The sequence below is a fragment of the Helicoverpa armigera genome, chromosome 12 (assembly GCF_030705265.1).
Source record: "Helicoverpa armigera isolate CAAS_96S chromosome 12, ASM3070526v1, whole genome shotgun sequence".
NCBI classification, from domain to species: Eukaryota; Metazoa; Arthropoda; class Insecta; order Lepidoptera; family Noctuidae; genus Helicoverpa; species Helicoverpa armigera.
The window spans coordinates 10226752-10239445 of record NC_087131.1 but is presented as its reverse complement, the minus strand read 5'-3'; the positions used below and the strand labels follow the sequence as shown (position 1 = coordinate 10239445).

Below are 12694 nucleotides of genomic sequence, written 5' to 3'. Positions count from 1 at the left end.
TCCAAGAAGATTTACTTGTAGGTAGGGCTGCCATCTCGAATTTCGCCAAACCCGGACAAACATTAAAAAAACCCGGACATTTGGCGTAAATCGCACTTTTTCCCCGAGCGAGTACGATTTTTTAAACAAAATAATACCTAATTTGTAATCCATTTACTATTAACACATACTTAAATTCAATGAGGTGCTTCCTTACATGAAAAGTGTCCGGGTTTTCCCCGGACACTTCTTGAAACCCCGCCCGGACGGCCCCCGGACGGCCTCCAAACGAGGACAAATCCGGGGAAATCCGGACGGATGGCAGCCCTACTTGTAGGCAACGAAAACGATACACTTATTGTATCGTGGGAAATGGATTATTAAAGTTTCAATAAGCACTTGGATCTTGACGTTAATCGCAATACCAGATACAGATTGTATTTCTTGAAGTTATCGAATCATAAAACTGCTGTTAATCTTCCTTCTCACTTCCTTTTTCTCTATTCTTCAACTTATGTTTCACACGCTCAAAGAAAGCGAAAATTGTTAGGCCTTAAATTTTTGTTAGGTACTAAACAATCAATTAAAATAACAACACAAGTCATTGAACTTATTTTTATTATCCAAATCGAATTTACAATGAAAATGAACGATATTATAATAACATTTTGTTCGATTAAAAAAAACAAATTCATATAGCTACTGACAAGAATTATACCTTTTACAAAGGTTTTTGGAATGGCATCAACACATAAAAAGTAAGTAATTTAGCTTCGGTTGAGTACTTGTAAAGTCGAGCAAGAGATAAGCCCATTACTGTAGTAACAACTCATTGTAGTTATAAACATTTCTACTTTTCATAAAAATATACTGAAACTTATGTCTAGTTGTGACACCATGTAAATCTACCACTACAGTAACAGACTGTCTCCAATATAACTAAATCGAAATATTACGACATTAGTCAAAGATAATGATATAAGTTACAATATACTGCAGAAGTGTTTGCAAACAATCTAATACAAATCATAAACAGTTAATTATTAAATCTATCATAGTTCTTCATAGTAGATAACCATGAACACATTTAAGTAGTCGTCATGTTCGCAAAAACTTCTGCAGTTGTGTGAAATCAAGAACATTATACAGTTGATATACATAAAAATAAAACTAGATACAATTTATAGCTGCCATACAAAAATACGTAGTATCAATGGTAGCAAGAGCTAGCCGTAACAGCACTGTATTTAAAAACTTTGTAAAAAGAAAGCAGTCGCATATGAATGCAAGCAGTAATAATCGTTGTAGTCTCGAAGTTATTGTAAGTCTAAGTAACTGCTGTGCGTACAGGATTGAACTTCGTTATTAGTTCTCGTCAAACTTTATGGCGGCTCCATGCCATTATTAGGGTGGCAGAGGTGCGTGAGGGCTATAATTGTACTCGGAAGTTAGTTGCGGGTCGCCATCAAGTTTGGCTAGGAACTTCATTAACAGACACATTAAATCATCTGAAAATACATTCTACAATGTACGAAACAGCCAGTTATGTTTGACATGTATTTGCTAAACAGCAGTATGTATGAACATTTTTCATTGTGATGCATTTGTAAGTAAGCGAGGAACTTTTTTATCGATTTCTGACAGTTTTTATTGAAAACTGGTAACAACAGCACGAGAAATGTACTATGCTGACTGAGTATCTCACCAACAACAATGTGATAGAAAAAGGTTTGTTGTGTTGATCAGGATATTACATGGATTACTGGATGACAAAATCTGTGAAATTGATTTCTTTAAGGACACAATTGATTTTTTAAAATACATTTGTAACTTCTTCTAAACTGTGCTTTGTGAACTACTAACAAAAATGTGCCATAAAAATATATTTCTACTTTCATAACATTTTTATTACTTTTTACTGCCAATTTACGCTCATTGTTTCGAATTCATATTCAAGACTAGAGCTTTCGGTCGCATTCCTTCACGGGTCTGTAGCCAGGCGAACAATGCACATCGTGAACTTTGCCTTAACTTAGTAGTGATACAATAGTTTCTAAATAAATAACGTATTAATTGACGGGCACGCAGTGAGTTTGGACCATGGATTGTTATTCTATGACTTCAAAAGGGAATATAGCAACTTCTGGGCAATCATTCTGGAACAAGTATACTTTTAGGCCAATAAATAATTTCGCAATCAGCGCAGTTATATAATATTTTAAATACAGATAATATATAATTAACGTCGATATACAACCAGTATGTGTACATTAGAAAGTATCTTCGATCTATTTTATTCTTATTCAAGTCCATATTGTCAGATTGTAACAAGTGAAAATATTGTGAATGTATTTATATACTTTACAATATATTTGATCGATCTCTATAACATCCTAATATAATATTTTAGCTACACTCATAATATCACGTCAGGCCGACACACGGTCCGCGCCTACTTTCTATATGTCTTTTTAAGCATCTAAACGAACAAAATATACGGCTCACGGGACGATTGCTACATACTCAGTATAACGACGCGACACATTCACAGTCTAGGCGCGTCGGACTATCTGCACGCGTCCGAAAACTGAAGCGGAACTATTATATTGTGCGGCCGTACTCGCCTTCCGATGCTGGGCGATCTTGTTACAATTAAGTACACGTTATCCAAACTTGGAATTTTGAACGGGATCGGAAGGCGAGCAGGCCCGAACAGGTTACGGAGCTCACATCGAGTACTACTAACGACTAGGGCGAAGCGGGGCGGCGGCGGGTACTAGCCGACCTCGCTCTTGACGTAGAACAGCAGGTAGGGCGTGGCGGCCGAGCGCATCTCGGGCTCGGCCGACAGCAGGTCCTCGAAGTCCTCGTTGGAGATGGGCTTGACGAGGTCGTCGTCGCAGGCGAGCCAGGCGGCGGCGCGGGGCCGCGGCACGCAGCAGTCGCGCGCGGCGCAGGCGGCGGGCCGCGCGCGACTGAACAGCGCGCGCATGAAGCCGCCCGGCGCCGCGTCCCCGGCCCCGGCGTCACGAGCACAGCCCGCGTCCCCGCCCGCGCCGCGCACGTAGGCCACGTAGTGCCCGCCCGTCAGCGTCTGCCCCAGGTGCATGATGACGGCCCACAGCGCGTAGCGGTGCGGCGGCGGCTGCTCGGGCGGGCGGGCGGCGCAGGGCTCGCAGAAGCACGGCATGAGCAGCGGCGTGGGCGCGTGCCGCGTGATCTTCTCCATGCCGCCGCTGAAGCGCTTCAGCTGCAGCACCAGCAGCCGCGGCAGCCGCGAGTACGCCACGCTGCGCCGCGCCTCGTTGTAGCGAAGGCAACGCTCGCACCAGTACTGAAAGTTTATTCATTCCATTCAAATTTCGTCACCTTTCAAAAGAATTATGTTTTCTTGTAATCCACACACAAATCATCCCATTGCCCCGTACCTTGTTCTGATCGCGTAGTAGCTCGGTAGAGAGACAGGCGGCGCGGAAGGGCTCGTCGTCGGTATCTTCTTCGGTGACGGGCACACACAGCTCGCACACCGCCTGCGCCTTCTCCGTCACCGCCTCGCACTCCAAACACATCGTGCGGACCACCATCGTGCCTGAAATTGACAATTAATATTTTATTTGGATTCCAGTTAGATCCCAGGCACAGAATGTAATGTGCTTTCAAAATATTAAGCAAATTATTAGTCTACTATAAAATATGCAAGCCTGATCGATTACTTATAACACACAAACCCACAAAAGTCCAAAAACTATACCTTCAAAGTCATCAGCGACGAAGTCCCACCCCGGTCTAGATCGCTCATCTCTCTCTGCCTCAGCAGGCGAAGGAGGTCGGTCATCAGTCGGTGATGCTCTCTTATCAGCTTTCACCTCTTTGCGTTTCTTCCAGGATTTGCGTAAGTTACCCAGCGTGGGCTTACCGCCGTCGCCTTCTAAGCTTGGTTGGCGGCCTATACCGTTACTGCAAGGATTAGATATTGATTTTAATATTAACATAAGGTAAATGAGAGGTAAAGGTGAATAAAACTACCTATAATATTTAAAAATAATTTAAGCATTGTTAAGCATGAGACGATACTATTTAAGTTAATTTTATAATTTCGTGACAATAACAAATAAGAGAACCTATTTCAAATGTTTACCTGTCACCATTTTCATGCAGCTGCAACCTGCTAGCCCGCGCGCTGAGCGCTCTGCACGTTTCCCTGATGTTGTCCAACAAACATACCAACAGCTCATGAGCATCTTGTTGTCTGTTACCTGGGGACACACACAATACATTTTGTAGTTTAATATAAATAATAAATTATGTGTTTTATTTATCCTCTAGTCAGTGGTTCCTAAAGATATCCAATCTCTGAAACAGCTAATACAAGTTTTCAAACAAGTGACAGAAAAAAATTTACCGTTACTAATATGGAGTCAGGATTTTGACTGATGATGGCTGGTGGAAAACATGTAGCATAAGCGCCAATAAATTGGAATGAGAATAGAAAGTAAACAGATAATAGCAATAAAAATTCATATGAAGAGAGTAAAGAGATGGTATTTGCCTGACTCTATTAGCTAAAGCAAGAATCAGTATGATTGAGATTTGAGTTCACATTAATATCTTAGTATACCTTCGAAAGTAGAGTTAACATCTCTAAGCGCTGCTAAGAAGGCATCAGCGGCGTAGGGCTCCGGAGTGGCGTCAGCTGAACTGCTGTTAAGGCATTTGCTCTCAGCTGCTCGGAGGTTGAAGTACGTCTCATGGAGCTTCTCTGTTGCTATCTGAAAATATAAGTATAATGTTGTAATGAGGGTCTTCTCAATTTTTTCTGCCACAGGGTGGCGCCACGTATGCGTCTGGTCCAAACAGCTGTCAAATAGTATGGAATTGTAGGGTCCGAACTTATTGTTTATTGAAATTCTGTTATATTGGAAGTGTTATTGATTTTATTATGGACTACGGTCAGAATAAGGTTTCCGAACTAAAAATTGAGCTAAGAGAGAGGGTGCAAAAGTCACTGGTACTAAGGAAAAGCTTGTTGAAAAATTTGTTAACACAATATGATTTAGTTTTTTTTATTTACTCAACCGCAATAGTAAAACAATAATGCAGTGCTTTAATTATAAAATAATAAAAAACACTAAAATCGTTCACTATTCATAGTAAAGATAAGCACTTTGACAGTTACCTGGACCTGACGACTCTGTGCTGCCACCTCGTGGACGCCATTTTAGAAAACACTCATTGCTATAAACTAGACTCCATTTCTCCCACATGGTTACAAATTAAAAGATAATTTACTGTTTATACTACAGAGTATTTTGGGTAAGTACATAAGGAAAATACATAAAAGAAAAAAGTGATGCCACATAAGGGAGTATGCAAGGAATTACATAAAAGACTAGTTACATAGTGGTAGTGCATAAGGCTGTAAATAGGAAGAGATAATGGTTATTGGCTATGTGCAAAGCGAGCGGCGGACAATAACGACCGCAGCGCACAACACGGCAGAAATTGGAAACAAATGCGGATGTTTCAAACCCGGTTTTTATCATTATATTCATTTTACAGTAAAACTATTGAATAAATTGCACTTAAATAATGTCAACAACACTATTTTAATCTTTGGTTTTATTTATATTCGCAAAGAAAATTATAATGTTTACATGGTTATTATTTGACAGCTTCCGCAAATGTTGTAAACGCTACGCGTCGCCACCGTCGCGCACATAGCCAATATGGGGAAGTATTTAAGTGAGTGTATGTATGGGAAGAGTAGATAAGTTCATAAGAGTTTGAGTACATAAAAAGAATAATGAGTGTGAAATCACATGTAAATATGGCTGTGGGCATGCCTAGTCCCCACTACCTTAGATCAACTAAGTATATTTACGAAAATAGGGTACTGAATATGCAAGTTATGTAAGATCAAGGCCTAGAAATTAAAACAAAATGGGTTATTAAAATGATAATCAAGATTGTCCAAGAAACGCTAAATATGATTGGAATTTACAGTGCAATCCTTAATGTGATTGATTACAAGTGGAAATTAGAGACTTATCTATGCAATCGTTATTGACCCAAAAATGCCATTTAAATACAATATTCATAAAATATATTCACCTGATTGGGTTATCATTATCAATATGTCCTTATCAGATACAATATGACCCTCATCTTGCTTATGATAACATGATAACCAATACAAATATACACTTAAGAAATCTATTCTATACTAATGTATTCAAATGTTCAGTTTAACATAAATTAGTCAGCCTCATGAATCAGATTACCGAGTTTTTGGGTAAACAAATATTTTTCCTGTACTTATCATTCATGATAATATAGCAATACTCGGAAAAACTTTTTCAGATTCTATTTTTATACTATAATAAAAAATCATACTCCATTTATAGTTTCTAATGCTACAAAGAATAATTATATAAAATGTAATATTCGGAAGCTAAAGTAATAATTTTATAACGGTTATACTAAAACAGAGTATAGCAGAAATTCTCACAAGGTTATGGTTTAGGTACCAATATATTTAAAAAAAAAAAAGTTATATACCTGTATTTTACTCTTCCCAGCGCTATTATCCGACTGTCCCAGAGATAATAAGTCTTTACTGCTCCAAGACCTGGTGCCTGATGAAGCTAAACCAGCTGCACTGCGGCCGAGGGAGGAACTCTTGAGTCTGATGCTGCCCAGCTTCTGTTCTACACTGGCTAGGTCTGATACTAGGTGGTGAAGGTTGTGGAGGAACCGTGGCGCATAGCTAGAATATCACATAGTTATTAGGAACATATTAGCGCAGGAGTTATAGAGAGTGATGTGAGTAGTCTGTAATGTATAAGCTGGAAAATAATTTAGCCTTCCACTTAGTTAAAATCCTATGATATACAGACAATAGGGTGTCCCAAAAAAATCAAAATCATTTTTTTTTAACGCATACCCTCCTATTTTTTTCCTTTTGGTCCAAAACTATTATAAATAAAATTTTATGATGGTAGGACCACGGTAACCCGTGCCGACTTACATTTAAATGTATGTCATACTTGCTCTCTAAGACTAACGCGATCTAACTCGTGGATGTGCTTGTGATTTCTTGTTATTTAGTGATCGAATCATTGTTTTCAAATAGCCAACATGTCAGTAGACTTACGCAGTTATAAAAAGGGTATATTTTTAATTAGGGGACCTAAAGCATCAAATGACGGGCTCAAAACTTCCGCCTAATGGACAAGTTCTGGCAGTTTCATTGTACAACTAGCGACCCGCTCCGGCTTCGCACGGAATAACAGTATTTCTCCACTATTTAATGTTTGTTATTATACATGTAAACCTTCCTCTTTAATCACTCTATCTATTAGAGAAAACCGCATGAAAATCGGTTGTGTAGTTTTGAAGAATTAGGTAAGCTTACAACGGGACACGGGGACAGAAAAAGCGACTTTGTTGTATAGGTACTATGTAGTGATATTCGGGAAATTAATTTAATTGTGAATGAAAACGTAAATCTTACTATTCGCGAATGCATTATCTACTGGGAAAAGGCGCGTATTCCAACTAAATCTTTGCCTCGTCACCTTGTATCAAGTTTGGAGGGACAAAAGACACAAGACGTTTTTCAGCAACGCCATCACGACTTTTTCAGCAACTTAGATATGTAATTTGTTTGATTTTGATTAATAAGAATAAATCATCATGTCCCGAGCCTTTTCCTAACTATGTTGGGGTCGGCTTCCAGTCTTGCCGGATTCAGCTGAGTACTAGAGTTTTACAAGGAGCGACTATGCCTATCTGACTTCTCAACCCAGTTACCCAGCAACCCAATACCCCTTTGATAAGACTAGTGTCCGACTTATTGGCTTCCGACTACCCGAAAAGACTGTCCAAGATGTTAAATGACAGCCAGGAGAGCAGCCGGCCTACAGTTAGCGCGAGTTACAGAAAGCACGCGCCTCAGAGGAGCAAAGAGGAAATAACTCTTGAAAAACGATTTGATGTATCGTTTTTCAGGGGTTATTTTGTCTTTGGTTTTTTTTTCAAAAGAAGATCTTTACGGTACGTTGTATGACAAAATCACCTCTAACTTCATTTCAGTAAAAAGTGAGTTCTTTGATCGATCGCCTTAAAATTAATGACAGTTTTCTACATGATTGTGTCCTACCTTCTAGTCAAATAATGCTTCGTATCAAGAAGCCAAAGTTTCACTGAGAGTTAGTGAACGATGTGGCCGAAAGATCGGTGAAGATAAACTTCAAGACTTGCAAGACTTTTATTGATTAGTTATACACAGTAGATGAGGAACAAAAACAATTGTTGTTAGGTACCGTCCTAGAACATCGGAAAATTTATCCGGACTGTAAAAAAAAACTACTTTAAAATGAAAATTTTAACAATAATATTATTTTTCAATGTATATGACAAGATAAAACATTATTTGGATGTATTACAGGTTTATTTTTAGTAATAATAATTAAGATCTAAATTTCTCCATAGTAAGTCAGTACAAATTTTCATGTGAAACTTTGGCATCAAGTCGGCACGGGTTACCACTGTCTGATCGAGATAATATTTATTATAGGAGATAATGAGGTCAAACCGAAAAAAATTAGAGGGTATGCGTATTTGAATTCGAGAAAAAAAAAATCCCCCTTATGTCTTGGGACACCCTAACAGACAAGCAAGCACTAAGTACTCAGTTACTCTACTCAGGATAATTATTATGTTCTTTGGTAGAACTATAAGAGAAACACCCTTATATATAATTATTACATCTTTGATTATTATCACATAAGACTTGCTACAACCAGCATCTTCGTCTGGGAATTACTTGATAACTACTTTATTACTGACTACTTTTAAATTGGACCAGTAGTTCCTGAGAATACTGTATCCAGGCAAACAAACAAACTCTATCATTATAATATGATTAATTGTAGATTCAAGAAAAAACTGCATTTTCTGATGCTTACCGTAAAGTATAGAGCACACTGTTGAGGAAGCAGGTATTCCCCAAGTTAGATAAGGTGGCAATGGGCGTCTTGCGCTGAGCACTCCCCGCATACTGATTATCCGATGTATGGTGGCCATTCAACATGGCAGAGCTGGCTGATGGAGACTCCAAGAGTACCAGCTCTACTTCTGATGGTTTTTCTGTAAATTTAATAATATTTTAGTGACACTAAAAAATAAAACATGTTGAGTGTTTGGTTCCTGAGACGTTTGTAGGGTGTAGTGATTATTATTGTACTCAGTAATGTCCATTTATAGTGACATTTAAGTTTATTTGGGTGACTGATGAACTTAACTGACTTGTAGGTCAACTGATGAGTTAAATTTTGTTCTTAAGGGGTTTACACAAGTCAATATTTCTTTCACATTAAATTGACACAAAACTGATCATAACTCAAAACACTTCACAACATAGGATTCTTATAAAGAGCACTAAGCACAAATGCAATAAATCATAGCAGGATTGCACATCGGCGGTGTCAAGTACCGGTAAGTTACACAATACCTGCTAGCTTTGCAGTCTCCGTCAGAGGCTTTAATCTCTTTGCAGCTGTTAAAGTATTCGAATAAACACTCTTCAAGGGCCTTTTTAATGGCTTGTTCTCTTTATTATTATTTGTTGACTGCTTAAAAGGGCCAGTATTCTCTTTGGAGTTCTCTGTCGGTATCTTATTTTCGTTGCTCAAATATGCTGCATTATTTCTGTTTAAGGACAGGGAAAATCTAGATTTGTCGACTCCTTTTTTCGTTTCAGTCACAGAGTTAACTGGCATCTTCAGCATACCTGCAAAAAGGAATTGTAAGTAGCAATTAAACGTAAAATACGGAGGCCACTTCGCAACTTTCCCATGGCATGTCAAGGATAACGTCAATAATTTCACTTTTTGTTATCATTTACTTACGGAAAAGTCTTCATTAGGAACATTGACTTACATTATAATGTAAGGCAAGGTAGTCTTTATAGAAACTATTTAATTATAACTGCAAATTTATAAAATTTAACCGCGAACAGCCCCATTGGAAGCAGTCGGCCATATTGGATTATTTTTGATTGATGATCGACGTCCGTCTGTCCTTCGATTTCCTAGACACCTATTTGTTTATGGATTTGATCTTTTTTAAGTAGTTGTGTTTTTTGTTAATATATTATGGTTGTATTGACGAGTATTTTCCAGTTTAGATATTAAATTTTAAAATCGCAATTATTTTATCGTAAATTTTACAAACTTTTGTCTATGGTTTTTGATGCACCATAGACAATTTCTAGAAGAAAGTGCGTTCATGGGTGCGTTCGTATTATGAATGCTAAAACTTGAATATGAAAGTTTTATTTGCTCAAATTATCTTTCTCTATCTCAAAAAAAATTGTCAATGTATGCAGGGAAAACACAAAATATAAAAGGTTTTAGATTGGCTGGTTTCGATTATTTCCGTAGGTATTGTAGGTAGAATAAAAAGGAATAAATCTTCGCTCTATATCTATGGTATGGTCACAGACCACAGTCATGATTTAGGGGCGCCTTTTTGAAAATATTGCGAAGAATTTTTCCTTATAAATTTTGTCATAATGAATGATTGTATAGTCTGTTTTTTAATCTCGTAGACTAAATTGACACTTGCAAAATGTCAAACTTTCTAATAATTTTGCTAGCTCTGTGGTGCAGTGTTGTACTTACGATACCGGTTCGTTGAATCGTAACTTTTTATCTATAACAGACGAATTTAATATTCATTCAAAGTTTTATATTTAAAATTCACGTACGTACACATGGCTGTACGACGTGCTACAAACTGCCAGGGATATCTGACCACGCAAAGCCATGCGTAATCATCAAGGATAAGCCCATTATTTCAGGATGACTTATTGTAAAAAGTTACGATTCAACGAACCGGTATCGTAAGTACAACACTGCACCACAGAGCTAGCAAAATTATTAGAAAGTTTGACATTTTGCAAGTGTCAATTTAGTCTACGAGATTAAAAAACAGACTATAGTCATAATTTAAATATGTGCATTGTTAGGCCAATAACTTCTTAAAAACTACCTGGGACTACACAATGATCTTGTGCAAGTAAGTAATCATTTCTTTACTTTTGCCCTTTTATTTCTGTTTCCTATCCATTTACAACAATGTATTTTTTATTATACATAAGTAGAGGAACGGTTTTGTATCGGTTGAAATGAGTTAGGTAGGTATCTACATGAACGATAGGTAATTATCTGTAAACTCTGGTAAACTCTTTCTACTTAAGTATTTAGCTCTTACCAACGCCATTGTAGGTATACAAGCGCCAGATTCTCGATTTGGAAATAACCTAAAAAATATTTGATTTTTATCCGACTACGCCACAAAAATTCGCAGTCGGGGGACATGCTAGCTAGATATGCAAGTGTTCTATAGATAGTCTTTTAGTCCAAGTATACCTATCGGCTTCCGTTCTCTGGCAATACATAAGTACTTATATAAGTAGGTTATATTTTAGGTAATATTTTATATAAGTAGGTACTTACCTATTTGAGCCGTAGGTAGATACTGTAATTGACAGGACATACTTAAGTAGAAGCATTACGTTGCTGACACGGGTATTTAGGGACAAAATGGTGTGAAGTAGGCAAACAAAATACAAGTTATGTTCCGGGAAACGCTTCACTGTACCCGCAGTTTGAAACAAGCGGATCTCAAGTTTGTAAGTAAGTACATACCTACGTAGTTCAATTTCAAACGGATCTTCGTTTGGAAGGAAGTAAACTCTAGCATGTTTACCGAGAACATAATATATAGAAAAGATAATCGTGAAGGTTTATGAATATTTTTCTTTTTTTTCTCCGAAATTCAACATCCACATAAAAGCCACGCCTATTAGCCAAGATTAAAAAGATTTGAGATAACAAAGGAAGCAGTCAGTCAGAACTTACAATAAAAATCTTGCCTACTTCCTTTATAATTTTTTGTCGGCCATAATTGCTTGAACCCCATTTGTAAGGGATCATTATTATGATTGTTCTCTTGAATGTAGAACAAAGCAACGCGAACATCTTCGGAATTTACGACGGCCGCGAAGCCTGGTACGCAATTAAAAAGAGATTTTCCAAACCCAAATTGAGGATATAAATCCTTTTCCGAGTTCGTCGTACCTAGTTATAGTAGTTGTTTAGATTGCTGATGTAAACTGAAAGCGATTAGGCAAACCTTGTTTACAAAGCAGATTGGCGATTCAAATATGACCCCTGAGAATTTTGTTCGTGATTCGGTCGGAAATCATTGTGCATTTATTGTATGGAAATGTTTTAGGACTGCGTTCCATATGAATCATTTAGTATTCGATTGGATTGTAGCATGATTGGACCTACCTGCTTTGTAAATTTTCAGTGCTGAAGTTGGCTACTAGAGACTTCATGCTAGTCAGAATGTAGAAGCAAAACATTATCCCACGTGTGCGAGACGTCAGAATAAATAGTTCAGATTATTAGTTAAGAACTAAGAATGTATGTAAGTATGTAGGTACCAACAAAACGTAAGGTTCACAAAGTTTTTCCTAAAGAACTAACAGTGCTGGCAAGTAATTAACTTGGCTGTATTTAAACTAGCTGCGTATGTTACACTAAGGTTATCTCTAGATTTATTTATATCCTCACCTCTAAGTAAACCGGGACATTAATTTCCATTATCTTTTGTGGACTTCAGTGATACAAGCACTATTTAG

The 12694-nt window shown here is 37.6% G+C and overlaps 1 protein-coding gene across 2 annotated transcripts; it reads right to left on the bottom strand.

Moving 5' to 3' along the window:
- Positions 1-580: 580 nt before the first annotated feature.
- On the bottom strand, positions 581-10074 carry LOC110383949 (uncharacterized). Of its 2 annotated transcripts, none has more exons than XM_049838826.2 (9): positions 9922-10074; positions 9494-9772; positions 8949-9129; positions 6538-6745; positions 4598-4748; positions 4118-4235; positions 3731-3936; positions 3408-3568; positions 581-3313 (listed from the first exon to the last, which is right to left on the bottom strand). In XM_049838826.2, exons 2-9 carry the CDS (start codon positions 9768-9770, stop codon positions 2756-2758), a joined length of 1860 nt encoding a protein of 619 aa, XP_049694783.1. In that variant the 5' UTR covers positions 9771-9772; positions 9922-10074; the 3' UTR covers positions 581-2755. The 2 variants fall into 2 exon arrangements, with proteins under 2 accessions (XP_049694783.1, XP_049694782.1); XM_049838825.2 differs by having other exon boundaries at positions 9891-10071.
- Between the last annotated feature and the right edge of the window lie 2620 nt (positions 10075-12694).